This window comes from Artemia sp. Qi Xiang Cuo, chromosome 17 (genome assembly GCF_049724085.1).
Source record: "Artemia sp. Qi Xiang Cuo chromosome 17, ASM4972408v1, whole genome shotgun sequence".
Classification (NCBI taxonomy): Eukaryota; Metazoa; Arthropoda; class Branchiopoda; order Anostraca; family Artemiidae; genus Artemia; species Artemia sp. Qi Xiang Cuo.
In genome coordinates, this window is record NC_142810.1 from 6,040,777 (window position 1) to 6,061,586 (window position 20,810).

General features: G+C 33.6%; 1 protein-coding gene across 1 annotated transcript in view; it reads right to left on the minus strand.

Moving 5' to 3' along the window:
• LOC148941840 (G protein-activated inward rectifier potassium channel 2-like) overlaps positions 1-11,757 on the minus strand; it is a 39,103-nt gene extending 27,346 nt beyond the window's left edge. The window contains exons 1-2 of the mRNA XM_089103719.1: positions 11,723-11,757; positions 9,423-9,655 (exon numbers count right to left, since the gene is read on the minus strand). Of these exons, the coding sequence (XP_088959845.1) occupies positions 9,423-9,645 (223 nt within the window). The 5' untranslated portion in view covers positions 9,646-9,655; positions 11,723-11,757. The remainder of the gene's footprint in view (positions 1-9,422; positions 9,656-11,722) is intronic.
• Positions 11,758-20,810: the final 9,053 nt, after the last annotated feature.

Sequence of the window (20,810 nt, forward strand, 5' to 3'; positions counted from 1 at the left end):
CATTTAAAAGAATTTTTTTCAGTAAAGTACAAACTATTCTGGCTTTTAGAAAGCATAGGGTTTTAGAACTCTACTCATATGAGGGTCGTGTAACGAGGATTATGGGGGGAGGGGGTGTCATCCTCAAGACCTAATTTCCAGAACTTTCAACCACGTTGAACAAAATGAATACCTCAAAATTTTGATTGGATGTGTTTGGGGAAATGGTGGGCGTTGAAGGGGTGTTAGTTGCCATGCAATCACTTTTGGCTATTAAAAAGGGCACAAGCCCTTTCAATTTCCAATCGAATGATCCCTTTTTGAATTTTCTACGACAACTCCTTCGATACGAAGTGCCCTGGTCTAAAAGCCCCTAAAAAAAAAAAAAAAAAAAAAAAAAAAAAAAAAAAAAAAAAAAATACATTGTGCCAACATCGTTCTTTAATTAGACAGCGCTATTGCGCTGCCTAGGATAAACGTGATTTCCTAAGATTTTTGTTTTGGTTGTTACGAAAGTATGTAATTTATAGGAAATTTTCAAATTTCTGTCAGTGTTGCCACGTTTAACCGTCCAAATTAGTAAGAAACTAAATAGGTAAATTTGGCAATGTGCTTTCTCTGCAAAAACTGAAAAATTAGCACTCTGTCGATTCCCAGAGGCAAATACACCTTTGAAGGAAAGCAACACCTTCTTAAGTTGCTTAGTGCTATATATTTTTAACTTTTTTTGCTGATTTTTAACCCACGTTTCTTAATATGGCACCCGCTACTGCTAAAAATTACATAACCGCATATGGAGGGCTTTTTCATTCATAATTGAATGCTATTTTTTTCTATTTTTTTACACAATTCCTATATCAGCAAGTTTTTCAACCTAGGCGGGTAGCACAACTGGGAACTCCCAAGGAACTCCCAAAGGTTGTTTAACATATAGATAACTGCCTGAGTTTCCAATTTACCAATTCCAATTTTTATTGCTCTTGGTACCTTAGGAACAAAATACTTCTTCTCCTGCTACGGCATATGTGGAACAAATCTTGAAGCATTACGGCCTTCCAAAGTCTAAACGAAAGTCTAAGACGAATGCAAGTTCACTGGGCATGGCCTTTCCAAAACAAAATATTTTTATGACACTCCTCTATTTCCATTATATTTTCATATAATTTTAAGGGAATTCGATACTCTAGATTTTCTTGCGAGTCTCTGTGTTGGCAAGGACAAAGGGCCCGGTCCATTAATAAGTTTTTCCACAACCACAGGGAACTCCCAAAGTCTTTTTGGTAAAAATTGAAGTGAATCTTAAATATACAAAAAGCTAACGAGAGGCTAGTTTAAAATAAAGAAAACTTATAATCTCTTATTAATTGTTAGGTAAAGCGCTGTCTAATTAAGTTTTTCAACCTAGGCGGGTAGCACAACTGGGAACTCCCAAGGCTGTCAAATAATGCTTTCTTTGAACTGACTTTTAAGGTTTTCCAAGCAGGTATACAGAACTATTTTAGGGACTGCCTTGAACTTTAAAGTGAAAATTCTGCTTCGTTCAGTCGAAAAACCGAAACTAGAACTTTCTAATCACGTAAGCTATATTAAATCTGAATATCTGTACCTTTGGCAAAAAAAGGGAGAACTTAAATAGTCTTTCCAAAATTCTCCAGAAGGTAGGTGACGGCTTTTAGTTTTCTGTCGTTTATTCAGATCTCTTATCTAAGCTCTACAAGTTGTGAAAAGGAAGTAAAGAGTAAGTAAGTAATACAGCATTGAAGTATTACAGTCCTTACCGGCGGTGCTGATCTCTGTTTCATTGCCCTTCATCCAACAAGTGCAATGGGGATTGGGGACCAGCCATCCTGTGCTTTCGCACGCCCTTCCTTCGTACTTTCCCCAAATTTTCTCCAGGTAGGCCTACCCATTTTTGAGCTGGATCGACACTGGGTGAGCTTACAAAGTCACGCCAATGACCCCGTAACTTGGCAAAAATTTTCGAGTTAATCGTTCGCCAAGTTATGTACAGACCGCCCATTCAGTTCTAAATAGCTTGGCTAGGCCAACTAAAAAAAAATTATAATGGACGAGATAGGGTAAACCTTAAAGGCCCTGAATTCCCTTAATGTTCTTAATGTTTTCCTGTTTCTTTTTTTAGGTTGTTTCTTCCATAGAATAAATGTTTTCATTTATACCTGTAAATTTCGTTCAGCATATTTTTACAATTTGAATTAGTTGTGGTATTTTCAGTTATTATACCCAAAAATTTTATGCCCAAAATTAATTATGCCCAGAATTTTTACCTATTATGCGCACCACAGTCAAACTTGTTGATAAATAACGCCAATTTTATAATCGATAATTATAAAAAAATGTCGATATTTATAAATGTTATTTTTTTTCTTATTTTTTCTCTCATATGTATTACAAACAAGGCCGTATCCAGGGGGAGGGGGCTAGGGGTTTGACCCCCCCCCCGAAATGTTATCTGACTCGTAAAAACGTAACAAAAATGAATGTAAGCACATTTTTCATACTTTTTTTTTGCACCCCGCAAAAAATCCTTTTGCAACCTCCCCCCCTCCGAAAAAAATCCTGGTTAAGGCCCTGATTACAGAAGTGCAAAATTAAAATTCCGAATATTGGTTTGAAAAGCTTTAGTCCCCATTACTTTGTTCCTAACTACTCTCTACTGTTGCTCTGTCTTTGTAGCCTTTGCAAGATTACTGTTACAGACAGAAGAAAACTGCTTTTCCAAGATTTCATATTTTCCAGTTTCAAAAATTGCGCCCTAAATCTTGACTCTGATTGGCCAGTCACAAATTTCATGCTTGACAGTTAAACAGTGTTCAACGCGAAAATTACAAACGGCATACGTGATTTTGGCCCTGTCGTTGAACGTAATTTTGATTATACCAACAAGTGTAACTGTAACGCGGCCGGAGTATTGGGATTATACTATCGGCTGATTATCCCGGGAAAGGGATAATCAGCTGATTATTCGTCCAAAAAGTAACTTTAAATTATAATTACTCAAAACTCTTGCTTTGAACATTTTCTTAAAGGATTTCGTCTTGGAGAGCCGAGTATATCCCTTGATTTAAATATTTTGAAAATAATGTCTTCTAATATAATTTTTTTGCACATAATTGTTTAATATGATTTTTAGAATATAATTTGGAATATAGATGCTATCGAAATAATTGAGCATTTTAGTTCCTAAAATTTTGAACTTTTTAGGAATATTTGTTGATTCCCTCTTGTTTATCTAAAATGTAAAAGCATATATTGATTTAGGCTTAATTGAAATATGGGCAATATTTGCCAATTTAAATCATGGTGTTAGTGACCTTTACAGATGAGTACTATGTCGTAACGTAGACTTTAATTAAGATTACAGTATTTATAATCAACTTTGGACTTATAATTGCATGAAAATTGTGGGCCGTTATATTATAATTGTTCCACCTATATATGAGTTTCGAAAAATAACGCCTTGATATGTACAATTCCCAAATACACTAAAGCCTGTGCTGTAAGTTAAAGTAAAGAATTAAATCTAATTTAGTGAATACTTCTATTTTGCTTGGAGCTTAGAAAAAGGGCTAGCGATTAAAGTTGTTCAGCAAAACGTTTTACTCTCATTTTAACGTATTACATGATATCAACAGCATCATTAACGGAACGCAAGTAATATTATTCTTTATTAAATCATCTCTTGATTCCACGAAGCTTTGTTTTGTAATTTGAAAAAAAAAATGAAGTTGACCGCAGACAGAACCAAAAGCAGACACAAAACATTGTTTTAGTCTGTTGCATGTGGCCAAGGCCTTATCCAGGATTTTGTTTGAGGGAAGAGATTTTGTTCGGGGGGGGGGGGGCAAGTTCAGAATCCTCTCATGTGTTTTGTTTAAGGAAGAGATACATACATAATTTGAATAAATATTACATAGATACAATTTTGACAAATTTACAATATACCAACAATTTTAATTTTATTAATAAAAATCGTTTTAGTAATTATTACCACAATAGTATTATAATTTCATTAATCCTGTTGATTTGTGTCATGATCTCGTTTACCAAGGTCCTTCTACCCAAGGCATCTACTTAGAAATTTGTTTGTGTATGTGTGTATGGGGCGGGGTAGGACTCGTGTTTCTGATTTCTTACTCATCAACCTTTCGAATTCCCCAAACAAAACAATTTATAAAGGAAATAAAGGGAAAATCGTAAAATTTTATATTATGGAAGGGAAGAGGGGCTAAAAACTTTGCATACACGTCTATCCTCTACTAATGGGCGCCCGTAAGCTGAATATTAGGGGGAGGGCTTTCCTGGTTTAATAGGCCTATATATATATAATCGGCCTATATATATATATATATATATATATATATATATATATATATATATATATATATATATATATATATATATATATATATATATATATATATATATATATATATATATATATATATATATATATATATATATATATATATATATATATATATATATATATATATATATATATATATATATATATATATATATATATATATATATATATATATATATATATATATATATATATATTGTGACACGAATGAGTAAAGCTACAAATTTCTTTATTGCTACAAAGCTCCCCAACAACTTCTATGGATGAAGATTAAAGCCGTTTTCCGCTACTCTAGCAAAAATTGCTAGTAACAATCCTAAAAAAAAAAAAATAGTAACAATCCTACTAACAATTACGCTATTGCGATCAATAATGAATAATATCTTATCGAGCAACAGTATATAATAATATCGATCAATAATGAAGAATATAAATAATGATATATCAATAATAATAATGAACAATATTAAATCACAATAATGAAAAATCTGTATTGCGATAAATAATATTATTGGCAAATATTTCTTACAAAATCAGTTCGTTCCTGGAGAGAATTGTTTGAAAATTTGAAGCGCAATATTCAAAACTGAGATTGTAATCAAACATGCTACATACATTGACAACGAATCCTTGATTTCTGTTGACTTCAATACTTTGCTCTTTACACTAAACTTTGGCTGTTTGTCCCAATTGTTTATAAACGGCTACGGAAATACAAGGGCCATTTAATTAGAATAAGAAGATTTTTAAAAGTACTAAAAACTTTAGCGTAAAGTGCAAGGTATTGAGGAGGTGGCAACCCTTCATATAAAGAATAATTTCTGTTCTGTAGTTTTGGCCCTAACTTTCAGTTAAAAAAAAACTTGTTCTTTTTTACATTTAATATCCAAAGATTCGGCTTATTATGCTGATTCCAAATATAAAAAGATTCATTGAGTTTAGTAAAGATCACCATCTAGTATTGTCAAGGGTTAATTTAAAACTGAAATATCGGAAGGGTAACTACCTCCCGAGAAGTTTTGATCTTGTTAGACTCCGGGATGAAAATTTGAGAGAAATTTTCCAGGAACAGTTAAATAATAATCTTGAGAGTTTAAAATTTGATAATGGGAAGACGGTTGGAATAATTTTCGAAAAATAATTTGTGAAGTTGCTGAAGGTGTATTAGGGAAGAAAGCTAGAACTGCAGCTAAGAATATTAGTGAAAAGGATTTATCTTTGATAGAAAGGAGAAAGGACTTGTACAAGAATTATCTGAGTGATAGATCGTATGAAAACAAAAGAAATGTAAAGAAAGTGGAGAAAGCATTAAAATATGAACTAAGGAGGTGTGAAGTGGAGGCCATGGATAAAATTGCCTAGGATCTGGAAGATGCAGCTAGACGGCATAATAGTAAAATTTTGTACTGGCACGTTAACAAATTGAGAGGGAGTAGTCAATCCGGACTTGGCCCAGTTAAAGATAGGAATGGGGTCGCAATCAGCGATAAGAAAAAAACTAAAGAGAGATGGGCCGAAAATTTTGAGAATTTGCTTAATCGAGATAAAGTTGCAGGAAAAAATATAGAGGAAAATGAAAAAGTTTGGGATACCTTGGTTATGAAGGAAGATTTGTTTTGTGAGGAGGAATTAGCGACAGTACTAAAAAGATTAAAGAGTAATAAGGCTCCAGGTGCTGATAGGGTGGTAAACGAGTTTCTTAAATATGGTGGCTCTGAGGTTAGAAATAAGTTACTGAAGATTAAGAATAAGATCTTTGAAAAAGAGGAAGTACCTAACGATTCTAGGAAGACCTTAATCAAGCTAATTTATCAGAAAGGTGATAAAGGTTAGTGTGGTAATTATTGAGGCATTAGTCTGGTCTCTGTAGGTAGTAAATTGATTAGTAATATGATACTTTTTAAACTGAGAGATGCCGTAGACAAAGTTTTAAGAGAAGAGCAGTGCGGTTTTGGAAAAGGTAGAGGATGTGTCGACCAAATTTTCACTCTTAGGCTAATAATTGAGAAGTGCCTGAGCTTTCAAACACCTTTGGTCCTCAGTTTTATAGATTATGAGCAAGCGTCCGATTCTGTTGATAGAAGAGCTTTAGTAAAGGTTTTTATCCTTGTATGGTATACCAGACAAATACATTAAAGGGATTAGTGCTATGCACGAGAATAACACTGCTGCGAATAAGGTAGGAAATGAGGTTAGCAGCTGGTTTTGTATTAAATCAGGAGTTAAGCAGGGTTGTGTTCTATCCCCCTTTTATATGGATTATTTTGATGGAATTTGTATTAAGGAGCACAGAAAAGGCAATGGGAGTCCACGGAATGAAATAGGGAGGAAAAAGTCTCCTGGACTTGGATTTAGCTGATGATTTAAGCATCCTAGATGAAAATGTGAGCAAAATGAATGAACTTTTAAAGGTTTTGCGTGTTCAGGGTGCTAGAATTGGTTTGGAAATTAGTGTTAAGAAGATAAGTCACTAAGGCTAGGAATAAGTGAAGTTGAAAACGTGACGTTGGGCAATGAAAATATTGATCAGGTGGGCAGCTTCACTTACCTTGGTAGTATTATTAGTAAAGATGGTGGGAGCAGTGAAGATGTTAAATATAGAATAGCCAAGGCTCAGGGTGTTTTTTCACAGTTAAAAAAAAGTCTGGAAGAATAGGAAGATAAGTGTGCAAACCAAGATTAGAATATTAGAAGCTACAGTGATGACAGTGGTGAAATATGGCTCTAAAGCATTGACGCTCCGAAAAGCGCATGAAGATTTTCTAGATGTTTCCAGAGAAATTGCTTACTGATCGTTCTGGTACCTGACTGACTGACCGTATTTCAAACAATAGGCTATGCGGAAAATGTGGTTGAACTCCGCTCTTTAGGGCTACAATGAAAGGAAAAGAAAGGTTGAAGCGCCCATGGCAAGTTGTGTGGATGAACGATGACAAATTGCCGAAGATTGTTCTTTTCGGCCAACCGTCTAGGGCTAAACAGAAAGCAGGTCGTCCCCGTTTGGGGTGGGAGGACGTCATAAAGAAAGATTTCAAGGAACTGGGAACTTCGTGGGCGGGTGTAAAAAGGGAGGCTTTGAATAGACTGGGGTGGAAGAGGAGCGTGCGTAGCTGTTTTGGCCTCAGGCGGCTTGGTGCTGCGGTGAGTTTTTAGTAGTAGTAGTAGTCGTTACCCATCAAGGGCTACGAGCCTGAAAAAATTTGCCTGATTTTTGAAGAAGATACACCCCTAAAAGTCAAACAATCTTAATGACACAATTGCATCATATCATCAGATTCAGTGTATCAGATAACCCTACTGTAGAAGTTTCAAGCCTCTATCTGCAAAAATGTGGAGTTTTGTATTTTTGCCAGAAGAAAGATCACGGATGTGTGTCTACTTGTTGTTTTTTTCCCCAGGAGTGATCGTTTCTACCTAATGATCCTAGAATATCAGGACAGGGCTCATTCGAACAGAAATTATAAGTTCTAGTGCTCCTTTTAAGTGACCACAAGGATTGGTGGGCAACTAGGTCCCATTCAACGCCTTTTTTTTCTCGAAATCGTCTGATCAATATTTTGAGATAGCCATTTTATCCAGCATAGCTAAAAGGCCCAATAATTATGCCTCTGGAGATAATATGACCCCCCACAACCACTGGGGGAAGGTCTTTGAGTTATAAAATTTACCAATTGTTTACGTGTAGTATTTTTTATTGGAGAGTATACATACATTTTTCGGTTGGGGGATAGGTGAATTTTCTGCTAGGGGTATTTTCCACAGTAGGAATTTTCAATGGGATGCGAAGCTTTAGATGGTGAAATTTCAGGGGAATTTTGCACTGGGGGAATTTGCTAAAATACCTATACAAAATTATTTTTATTTGTCTTCCTTTCTCTTTGCCAACTCAATTTTACGCGTGGAGATGTTAAAGATAATTGTCCTGGGTAAATTTTCACCGGGATTGAACCGTCTAGGAAATTTTTCCGTGGGGGGGGGGAATTTTCCCTGGAGGTGGAGCCGGATTTCCTGGAATCATTTGAAAAATCTTCAGAGATAACATAAAGAAACAAGTTTTTCAACTGAAAATAAGGAGCAACATATAAACTTAAAACGAACAGAAATTATTTCCTATATGAGGGGGGTTGCCCCCTCTTCAACACCTCGCACTTTATGCTAAAATTTGAATTTTGTCACAATTCTTTAAGAACGACACCTGAAAAGCAACGGTCGCTTAATTAGAACAATAAGAAGCTTTTTAAAAGTACTGAAAACTTTAGCGTTGGTACCAAAGAACCGACTTTAGTCCTACAGCGTTAGTCTTACATTCCTTAGTTGGGCGACGCTGAAAAAACATTTAAAACTTAGCACAACTAGATTCAATGTGGAATTAATGAAAATTTTTCTCAGGATTTCGGTAAATCCAAATGACCAAGCCATTAAACTTTTTTGCAAAAGTTTTCTCCCCTTCAAATAAGTTATGGCAGTACTTAAGACCAAAGACACTATTTTAAGGAAACACTAAAAAAGTTTGAATATTAAAAAAAAATCATATATTCTTACTTATCTCATCCCTAAAGGTACATTACCTCACTTTACTTCCTCCCCTCCCCTGATGGATAGATATACCACTTACTTTATACATTTTCATTATAGGGAAGGGATGCTCGGGGCCTGGACCCCCCTAAAATCCTATTTTTTTTGTTTCTCAGTATTTCCTATTCAAGTTATCACATACTTTTTATATTGTTAGCCTTGCTCCCAATTTTTTTATTTTTTTGTCTCCTCCCCCAAAGAATTCTGCATAAGTACTTACACTTGCAATCTCTATAGTTAATTAGTTATGATATGATTTCTAGCTAGACCATATCTTACAAACCAGCCACCAGAGAGAAAGGAAGACCAATAGCTCTCACTACAGCCAATCCTCTCAACGTCATCGGGTGACACGCGAACTGGCGACTTATGACGCTCTACAGGTGATTAATTGTGGGATTTAGGCCAATGTGTAAAAGCTAAAGCGACCAGTACGCACACCTAGTTATGCTTATGTTTTCAAGACAACGATCCGACTTACCACCATCAGGGAGATTATCTGGTTCTAGATCTCCGTGCAAGAAGCACTGTAGCCACCAAAGAAACGCAAACGTGGTCCAAGAGAGAAAAAAGGAGAAAGCAAAAGCTCCCAGAGACCATCTCCACTTGGCGTCTACAAGGGTTGTAAATAAATCTGTAAATCTCCTTGTTGAGAGATGGACTGATTCGACATTACAGTCACCGTTCTTGGATACGACGCGCATTCTGGTTACTCTGAAACACAAACAATTAGTTAAAAGAGGAAGAAGACGAAAATTAGCGCTCAAGAAAAGGAGGGCAATAAAATCAAACAGCGAAATTAGGAAGAAAATCCGAGGTTTTAATTAAATTATTCTGAAATTACCGTGAAATAAGGCTATTAGGCAAAAGCCAAGAATCCACGACTTAAAGTGGAGGGTACAAATGCGGACTTGAAGGTAAATAAGGAAAAATTGTTGGTTGTTTTGGAGTTACATGCTTCAACTTTGTATGTATGATGCAGCAAACACATTAGAATAGACATTTATTTTACTCCATGTTACAGTTACCGTTCTTGTGCACGAACGTGCATTGTAATTTCACAGAGACACAATTATGTTAAATAGAAAGAGTTTTAAGTAAAATGGCCTCTGAAATGAGGTTGAAATGAGGTTGAAATGAGGCTAATAGGCGAGAGCCTAGAATTCACGACTTAAAGTGGAGGGTACAAAGCCAATTTGAAGGTAAATGAGGTAAAATTGGTGGTAGATTTGAAGGTATATGTGATAGAGCAGTGATTGAATTGGGGGCTTGGAACATGGAGCCGTAGGCATGCTTGCACAATGGGTGGCGCTTGGTGCCGAATACCCAGCCAGAAAACCTAAGACAGCAGGAGGTCTGATCAGGATCTGATGCTGTCTGATCGGAAAATCAAGAAACGCAGACCGAAACATATAAGCGGCCAAGTATCAAGAATTTTGACTGATCAAGATGATGAAATTATGAAGGATTAAACAATTATACACTAGAATTGTTTTTACACGCATAATTTTCCGGCATATTTGCGATCCCATCATTGAATAAACCAAAACCTAGAAATTGACTTTTAGTACATACGCTGCCAAAAGTAAACAATCGTTTTCTGGAAAACTTACTTTGATACTATAAAGAAGCTAATAGAGCCAGGGGACTAAAATTTTTGGGAACCAGCTAAATTCCTGAAAATTTCTGAAGGTCTTCGGGGTCAGAAACTTCACAGCTTACCCATTGTGGGTTACAGTGATCTCAAAAGAAAGGAAATTCTAGGGAAGCCCCCCCCCCCGGGAAAATTCCATTCTACGGGAAATTTCTTTCCACAGAAAATTTTTCCTCTGGAATATTGACCCATCGTATTAATATTGATTATATTTTTCAATTTAGAAGTGCTTACAAAGTCCCTCCACGGACAGTTCTACCCCCAGAAAATTCCCCTCTCCTGCAGAAATTCTGTCACCATGGATTATCTCCCCTGTGGAATCCCATGCCCCCGTGGAAATTCCTCGGGAAAATACTTAGTTTCTAATATATCAACGCACAACGGGCAAGTTGAACATTTCCGAAAGTTTTCAGTTTTCTGAAAATTAAGTATCTGAAAATCACCCAGCTCCTCTATTTAAATTCAAAATATTAAATGAAGTTTGCTTAGAAAGGTATTTTTGCCATAAATCCCGAAACTGGACAAGTAAGTAATTCGAAACACGTTACAATTCTATTAGAAACACGTTAATTCTCTGGTAAAAGGTAAGAAAAAAAAACAATAAAACAAACTGATTTAGTTCACTTTTTTTCCTTTAGAAAACGTGTGCAATAAATGGTGAAACATCTTGTGACATTTTCTAAGCATTTGGTAAGCGTTCTTTAAGAAAAAAATATTTTCAGACCTTTTTCCTCCTACTTATGAAAGTACCCTTCATAGGATATCTGGAGGGGCCCAAGCAAGGCCATTGCCAGGATTTTTGTTCGGGTGAGTGGGGGTTTCCAAAGAACTTTGAAGACTCATCAAAAATCTATTAATATGTATTTTCTGACAAAATTTGAGTCGGACAAAACAATTCGAGGATTAAGGGTGACCCCCACCTCCTAGATAAGGCCTTGGGCCCAAGGAATGGTGAAATAGAAGCCATTAAGCAAAAGTCGTATCAGTTTTAGATTTGGCGGGAAATATTTGAGATGGGATTTTGGACTAAACGTTTTCATTTTAAATTAACATTTTTCGCATTTTTGGGCTATACTATTTTACGTTTTAGAACTATAATTTTAAATTTTAGAATTTAAGAAAATTACACTAAAAGCCTAAAATAGTCATTAAAAACTGGCAGTTGCTCACGTGTCATTAAACTAAAGTGACAGTTACTGAATAACTGACTGAAAGAGACAAAGATGTTTTAAATTTTTATCGTTATCTTGTTTTCTTGAATAAAAGTGTCGCAATTTTTTTTTAGCACAGAACTACAAACACGAAGCAAAATACTTGCAGTTCAATAAAGATATAAAATTCTACATTGAAATTTGGGTTTTGTCTTAGTTAGTAGTAGTAAAAAATTGCGCAATTCGCTTTTTTATTAAATATTACCTAACTTTATTTGATAGCATGATTAATTAAAAGTGTTTATCAAATAGCAGTAGATTGTAAAAATATTTCATCAGATATTTTTGAAGAAAGGCTAAGGGAAAGCTTGTAAATATTTTCACTTTCAGGGTCCTCGTAAACACCTTAATTAGTGAAGTATTTTCACAATTACTTTTTTTGTGTTTAGATCAAAGACTATCGGCAATTTATAAGAGTTGGAACTGGCACTAGTGTTGACGATAAAACCACCAGTGTTGACGGGTCATCTAATATTTGGTGTTTTTTTGACATTTTTCCAAACTTCAGCATTGTGTTTTTTTTCATAAACTGAGATCAGGTACTTATTTCTATACTAATTTTGTAAATTACATTAATTTCACCATTTTACCTCATCTTTGACAAAGGGCCAAAAAAATCCATCTTTGAAAAGGCCATCTTTTTGAAAAAAAGGCCAAAAAACGTCAAACGCTAGATTTGATTGGTGTTTTGTCAACACTGGCGTCAGTTCCCACTATTATAAGCTACCCATACTCTTTGGTCTACATTAGAATTTTGCTACCCTTCCCGTATGTACCCACCACGTTAATATACCTCACTAACGATACCTAAGAGGAAAACTGAGGACATACCTTTACTTAAGATGAGGGAGAATGAATCTTCCACTTTTCGGGATCCATTCAAAGGACCCACCGGGGAAATTCAGAAATTCCTGTCTGAAAACACACGTTTTTGGTTCGAGTTCACCTCAAGAAAAAGTTCTAACGGTTGGACCTATCTAAATACATAATGGGTGGGACTTATTATAGCCTTTTCTATAGACCTTAATCTCTGGGGGAAATCTGTTTCGTATTGGACAGGATTGATTCAGTTACATATTATTTTTCTGATTCAGTTACATATTTATTTTGAAATTTCTGCAGGTTTTTAGATGTTTTTTTTTATTCTCTTGAATTTTTTCTTTTAAGTCTGTATTTCTTTTGATATTCTCTTTTCTCCTTATCCTTTTTTAGGCACCGAAAAACGTCTTTTTAATCAAGCAAAGTGATTAGATGGGTTAGATGGCGTTTGCCTTATTTTTGTTTGTAGTAATTTTTGTTCGTTTTAAGAGATTTATTCATTATAATTTTTGTTTGTTTAAGGTCTAATTTATCAAAAGTTATTATTTGAATTTAATCTGCTCGTCTTGGCAAAATTTAGCTCTTTTACTTTTCTTTGAAATAAACCTTTTTAGAACAAGTTTTTTTTAGTTAGTTAATATGAAACCGCTATTTTAAACCTATTTGTTAACAGGCCAGAAAAAAGCTGAATTTAAGCGATTAGGAATCATAAGAAACAGAGAGGTTAAAGTCGACTCTTCAAATGATAGATGGCTTGTTAGTATTTCTAAGAGCCGTCTTCTTCATGGGTAAAAATAAATTTGAGAAGTTTTGTATCCCTGAAATAGTTTCCGGAGGTCCTTGGGATATAGTTGATCAGGTTATAGGATGACCTATAGAGACTAAATCAAAGTTTACTTACGATTAATATATGTACAACGACAAAAAACACGAAAATATATCCCCCTCCTTAGTGGGCCCCATGGTCAAAAGAACAGGTATAAAGCGAAGAAAAGAACAAAATAAATCAAACGATAAAAAAGAAAAATAAGAGCCCATTAGTCAACTCAGTTCAGAAGATACGGGACTCACGGACCCAGCAAAAAAAAGAAGAAAAATAAACGAAAGAAACATGACGCCATCTGTTTATGGCCAACTAGAAAATAAAATGTATAGCACCACTCTGTTACAGCCATGGCAAAAATTACATATTACATACACACACACACACACACACACACACACATATATATATATATATATATATATATATATATATATATATATATATATATATATATATATATATATATATATATATATATATATATATATATATATATATATATATATATATATATATATATATATATATATATATATATATATATATATATATATATATATATATATATATATATATATATATATATATATATTATATATATATATATATATATATATATATATATATATATATATATATATATATATATATATATATATATATATATATATATATATATATATATATATATATATATATATATATATATATATATATGCCTCAACCTAGGAAAATAGAACTTGTGAAAATAATCCAAAGCCAAAGTACATTCCAAAGAGATCTTAAGTCACCCTCTCCCTTTATATGTTCAAGTTTGATAAAGTGGTTAACAAATAGAAGAAAAAGGCAGTAATTGGAAGTGTTAGTTGGATAGTAGTATTAGTTGGTTTAGTATTGGCCGACGTACACTTTTTAAGATAAGACAGGTGCATCAAATGGAGAGGGGGAGGGAAGGAGGGAAGGAGGAATTTTTCTCTGGATCCCGCCTAGATTTTGAAAGGACCTTTTTTTTAGTTCTTTCATTGAAAAATGGCTTTTTTGGTATTTTCTCTTGAAAAATCGTAAAAACAAAGAATTACCCATCCCCCAGGATTTTGAAAAGAATAATTTTCTTCAAAGTCGCCTGCATTTTCTTGTACTGGAAGATCGGAGAGAAGAATACATTTCTATTATTTACCTTACCTACATCATTGCCTTACCTATGAAATAACAGAAGTGTGAATCATAGTTCCTGGTTTGTGAGATTTTCCTTAGATATTTCCCATTTTAACTTGCAAATTAATCACAAACAAATCAAAGAAGACGCCTGTCATAAAATATGTTTAAATGTCTTCGATATCTTTTTTTGATAATCAAATTGTTATTTTATAATTTCTTGGAGTGTATGTAAATATTGGAAGAGTTGAATTGTTGACTTATAGGAGGACAGTCCAACTATTTTTTTTCAAAGAAAGTAATCAAAAAATTGTTTTTAATAAGTATGATTTTTTGCTCTGTTTCTTTCTTTGCTTTTTGTGTTTTTTTGGGGGGTTGAGCTCTTGGAGTATAGTATGTACAAATATAATACTTTATTCGTAAGGTTTGTGGTGTCGAAAGGAAAATATGAACCATTTACGATGCGTTTATTATAGCAGTGTGTGTAATTTACAATCCTTTCTGAAAAGCTTTTATTCTTCGGGTGGGGCAATTGCTAATCAGATGCTGTATTTTTTTCAATCATTCAATTATTTTAAACAAACGTTACAAACGTAATTACAAACGCTATTAAAAACGTAAATAAGTTATTCGGTCCAAGAAGTTTGGCTTGTTGTGGGCCATATAACACAATAATAAAGCATTAAAAGAACCACAAATAATACCCTTAATCAAACAATACATATGAAATGAAGATGAAGGAGAATAAAAACTAGCATACAGTAAAAAAAACTGTTAGTAATTATAATAATAGCAATAAATAGAAACCAAGAAAGTAGAGAAGCAGGAAAAACCAAGTTGACATTACAACATGGGACAAAAAAAAGAACCTTTAATTAATTCATTTTTCTCTTACATTTGCAAAAATTTCCGATGCCATACTATATACAATTTATAACCCTATATCCGATGCTTGGTTAATGCAAATATCTTGACATCACAAAAGTAGAATGGCCCCTATTGATCCCACGAGACCCACGTGGTTTATGGTCCTTATTTGGGCATAGAGTCCTTAGGGGAAATGGATTTCTGAGAAATTGATTGCGTAATCAAAGTGTGTCAATGACCTAAATTTCCAAAGGTGTTATTGTTGGTGTTGTTGTAAGTGCACGCTCTCAGCGCATGTCAAGGTCAATGTTGTTGTTGTTGTAAGTGTACGCTCTCAGCGAATGTTATGAGTTTCAATGTTGTTGTTTTGGACATGTACATGCTCGAGGCGTATGTCATGGTATCCAAAAATAGGAAACAACATTTGTTGTTGTTGTTGTTGTTGCTCGAGGTAAATGTTATGAGTTTCCAGGAAACAGTTAGATCACGTGTTTCCTTCTCAGCCAATAAGAGGGCTGGTTACATATCCTTTCTCAGCCAATCAGAGGGCTTGTTACACGTCCAGGAATTTGGAACACCTGTGCGGTCGACCTCAATTCACCTATCGTGAATCAATAATTCCCCTTAGAAACAACAAATTAATTCCCCTTTCTTGACAGATCAATCAACCAATGACATCATCTATCAGACTTTAAAAATTTTCGCCTAGAAACGATTCTCCAGGAATAGATCCAAGTCATTAATGTCTTTGCCTCGGAAACAACTCTACTGGTCGAACTCCAAAAGATATTAATAACCAAACGCCATGGAAACAATTCTCCAAGAAACATCTTAGCGATGAATTGTTTTAGCGCGGGAATCAGGTTTCTTTGTAATTTGAAATGTGTCAGCGCAGGGATGCCAAAAACAAAAGGAACACGCTGAAATTACGTTTAGGGATTATTTGGGCGAAGCCGTTTTAGCCATTATAGGGAATTATTTCGGCGAAACAGTTAGAGACATTTTAAAAGATGATTTAAAAGATGATTTTAGAAGAGAATTTAAGGGTAAAACTCTGTGGTCGTTATAATACACAAGTTGTATTTTAACAGTGTCGTGAGGTACCCTACCCCAACCCCAAAGGCTCCTCATACCCCAACCCAACCCCGAAGGAAGCCCCCCGGTCCCCAAAGGTCCAACGGGCTCCCAAAAGACCACCAGGATCCCAAAGGCCCCCCCGGCCCCCCAAAGGTCCTCCCCCGGTCCCCAAAGGTCCACCGGGCTCCCAAAGGACCAATCGGCCCTCAAGTGCCCCCCAGACCACCAAAGGCCCACCCCCGGCCCCCAACGGCCCACCCCCTGTCCCCAACGGTCCACAGGGCTCCCCCAGGGCCACCCCCCCCAAAAGGTCCCCCCCGTCCCCCCAAGGCCCCCCCGCGCCCCCAATGCCACTGCGCTCCCATTTTTTAATACTTTTTTATTGCGTTATTATATCTTTTCAGGACAGGTTATTTTCTTAATGTCCATCCTAAACCCATTTTACAAGTTGAAGTACCCATCCTTTTCACCCACAACTTTACTATACTGATATTTGAATGCTCCAACACCAAGCAATACTTGTCAATGGCATTTCAGAACAAGTTCTTTTCTTAATGTCCCTCCTAAACCCATTTTACAAATTGAAGTACCCATCCTTTTAACCCACAACTTTAATATACAGATTTTTGAAAGCTCAAACACCAAGCAATAATTTTCAAAGGGAATTTCAGACAAAGTTCTTTTCATAATGTCCATCCTAAACCAATTTTACAAGTTGAAGTCCCCATCCTTTTCACCCACAACTTTACTTTACAGCTTTTTGAATGCCCAACACCAAGCAATACTTGTCAAAAGGCATTTCAGAACAAGTTCTTTTCTTAATGTCCGTCCTAAACCCATTTTAAAAATTGAAGTACCCATCCTTTTCACCCACAACTTAGTTATAGTTAAGAGTTTGGTGTTTTACCTTAGAGACTTAGCTTAGAGTTTTAGTTTGGTTTAGTTTTAGTTAAGAGTTTAGAGGTTTTTTTTTAGCTTAGACTCTTAGCTTAGAGTTTTTGTTAGAGTTCTAGTTTAGTTTAGTCTTAGTTAAGATTTTAGAGTTTTTAGCTTAGAGTCTTAGCTTAAATTTTTAGTTTGGTTTAGTTCTATTTTAGTTTAGTTTTAGTTAAGAGTTTAGAGTTTTTAGCTTAGAGTCTTAGCTTAAATTTTTAGTTTGGTTTAGTTTTAGTTAAAAGTTTAGAGTTTTTTTTAGCTTAGAGTCTTAGCTTAGAGTTTTTGTTAGAGTTCTAGTTTAGTTTAGTCTTAGTTAAGAGTTTAGAGTTTTTAGCTTAGAGTCGTAGCTTAGAGTTTTATTCAGAGTTCTAGTTTAGTTTAGTTACAGTTCAGAATTTAGAGTTTTAGCTTAGAGTCATAGCTTATAATTTTACTTAAAGTTGTAGTGCGGTTAAGTTTTAGTTAAGAGTTTCGAGTTTTAGCTTAGAGTCTTAGCTTAGAGTTTTTGTTAGAGTTGAAGTTTAGTTTAATTTTAGTTAAGAATTTGATGTTTTACCTTTGAGTTTAGTTAGAGTTCTAGTTTAGTTTACTTTTGGTTAAGAGTTTAGAGTTTTTAGCTTAGAGTATTAGCTTAAAGTTTTAGTTTGGTTTTGTTTTAGTTAAAAGCTTAGAGTTTTTTTTTTAGATTAGAGTATTAGCTTAGAGTTTTTGTTATGGTTATAGTTTAGTTTAGTTTTATTTAAGATTTTAGAGTTTTTATATTAGATTATTATCTTAGAGTTTTATTAAGAGTTATATATTATTTTAGTTAAAGTTAATAATTTATAGTTTTATATTAGAGTCATAGCTTATAATTTTAATTAAAGTTGTATTTTTGTTAAGTTTTAGTTAAGATTTTCGAGTTTTAGCTTAGAGTCTTAGCTTAGAGTTTTTGTTAGAGATATAGTTTAGTTTAGTTTTAGTTAAGAGTTTCGAGTTTTAGCATAGAGTCTTAGCTTAGAGTTTTAGTTAGAGTTTAAGTTTAGTTTAGTTACAGTTGATAATTTAGAGTTTTAGCTTAGAGTCATAGCTTAGAGTTATACTTAAAGTTTTAGTTTGGCTAAGTTTTATTTAAAATTTTTGAGTTTTAGATTAGAGTCTTAGCTTAGAGTTTTTTTTGTTAGAGTTATAGTTTAGTTTACTTTTAGTTATGATTTTGATTTTTTAACTTTGAGTTTCAGTTAGATTTATAGTTTAGTTTATTTTTAGTTAAGAGTTTCGTGTTTTACATTAGAGTCTTAGCTTAGAGTTCTAGTTTAGTTTAGTTTTACTTAAGAGTTTAGAGTTTTAGCTTAGAGTCTCAGCTTAGAGTTTTTGTTAGAGTTGAAGTTTAGTTTATCTTTAGTTAATAGTTTAGAGTTTTTTTGTTAGAGTTCTAGTTTAGTTTAATTTTAGTTAAGAGTTTGATTTTTTACCTTTGAGTTTCAGTTAGAGTTCTAGTTTAGTTTAGTTTTATTTAAGAGTTTACCATATAGTCTTAGCTAAGAGTTTTAGTTAAAGTTCTAGTTTAGTTTAGTTTTAGTTACAGTTCAGAATTTAGAGTTTTAGCTTAGAGTCATAGCTTAGAGTTTTGCTTAAAGTTATAGTTTGCTTAAGTTTTAGTTAAGAGTTTAGAGTTTTTAGCTTAGAGTTTTTGTTGAAGTTCTAGTTTAGTTTAGTTATAGTTCAGAATTTAGAGTTTTACCTTAGAGTCTTAGCTTAGAGCTTTTGTTAGAGTTGAAGTTTAGTTCAATTTTAGTTAATAATTTGATTTTTATCTTTGAGTTTCAGTTAGAGTTCTAGTTTAGTTTACTTTTAGCTTAGAGTTTTTTGGCTTAGTCTTATCTAGAGTTCAAGTTTAGTTTAGTTTTAGTTAAGAGTTTAGAATTTTATCTTAGAGTCTTAGCTTAGAGATTTTGTTAGAGTTCTAGTTTATTTTAGTTTTGAGTTCTAGTTTAGTTTACATATAGTTAAGAGTTTGGAGTTTTACGTTAGAGACTTAGCTTAGAGTTTTAGTCTAGTTTAGTTTTAGTTAAGAGTTAAGAGTTTTTTAGCTTAGAGTCTTAGATTAGAGTTTTTGTTAGAGTTCTAGTTTAGTTTAGTTAAGAGTTTGGTGTTTTACCTTAGAGTCTTATTTTATAGTTTTAGTTAGAGTTCTAGTTTAGTTTAGTTTTAGTTAAGAGTTTAGAGTTTTTTAGCTTAGAGTCTTAGCTTAGAGTTTTTGTTAGAGTTCTACTTTATTTTAGTTTTGAGTTCTAGTTTAGTTTACATATAGTAAGAGTTTGGAGTTTTACCTTAGAGACTTAGCATAGAGTTTTAGTTTAGTTTAGTTTTAGTTAAGAGTTTAGAGTTTTTTAGCTTAGAGTTTTAGCTTAGAGTTTTTGTTAGAGTTGATGTAACTGATGTTACATCATGTTAAGAGTTACATGATGTAACTCTTAACTATATGTAAACTAAACTAGAACTCAAAACTAAAATAAACTAGAACTCTAACAAAAACTCCAAGCTAAGACTCTAAGCTAAAAAACTCTAAACTCTTCACTAAAACTAAACTAAACTAGAACTCTAACAAAAAAACTCTAAGATAAAATTCTAAACTCTAAACTAAAAGTAAACTAGACTAGAACTCTAACTGAAACTCAAAGGTAAAACTCCAAACTCTTAACTAAAACTAAACTTCAACTCTAGCTAAAAACTCTAAGCTAAGACTCTAAGCTAAAACTCTACACTATTAACTAAAACTAAACTAAACTAGAACTTCAACAAAAACTCTTAGCTAAAAACTCTAAACTCTTAACTAAAACTTAAGCAAACTATAACTTTAAGCAAAATCTAAGCTATGACTCTAAGCTAAAACTCTAAATTCTGAACTGTAACTAAAGCTAAACTAAACTAGAACTCTAAGTAAAACTCTAAGCTAAGACTCTATGGTAAACTCTAAACTCTTAACTAAAACTAAACTAAGCTAGAACTCTACCTGAAACTCAAAGGTAAAAAATCAAACTCTTAACTAAAATTAAACTAAACTAGAACTCTAACAAAAAAACTCTAAACTGTTAACTAAAACTAAACTAAACTTCAACTATAACAAAAACTCTAAGCTGAGACTCTAAGCTAAAACTCTAAACTCTTAAGTAAAACTAAACTAAACTAGAACTCTAAGCTAAGACTATAAGTTAAGACACTAAACTCTTAACTAAAACTAAACTAAAAAATAACTCTAACTGAAACTCAATGGTAAAACATCAAACTCTTAACTAAAATTAAACTAAACTGGAACTCTAACAAAAAAACTCTAAGCTATGA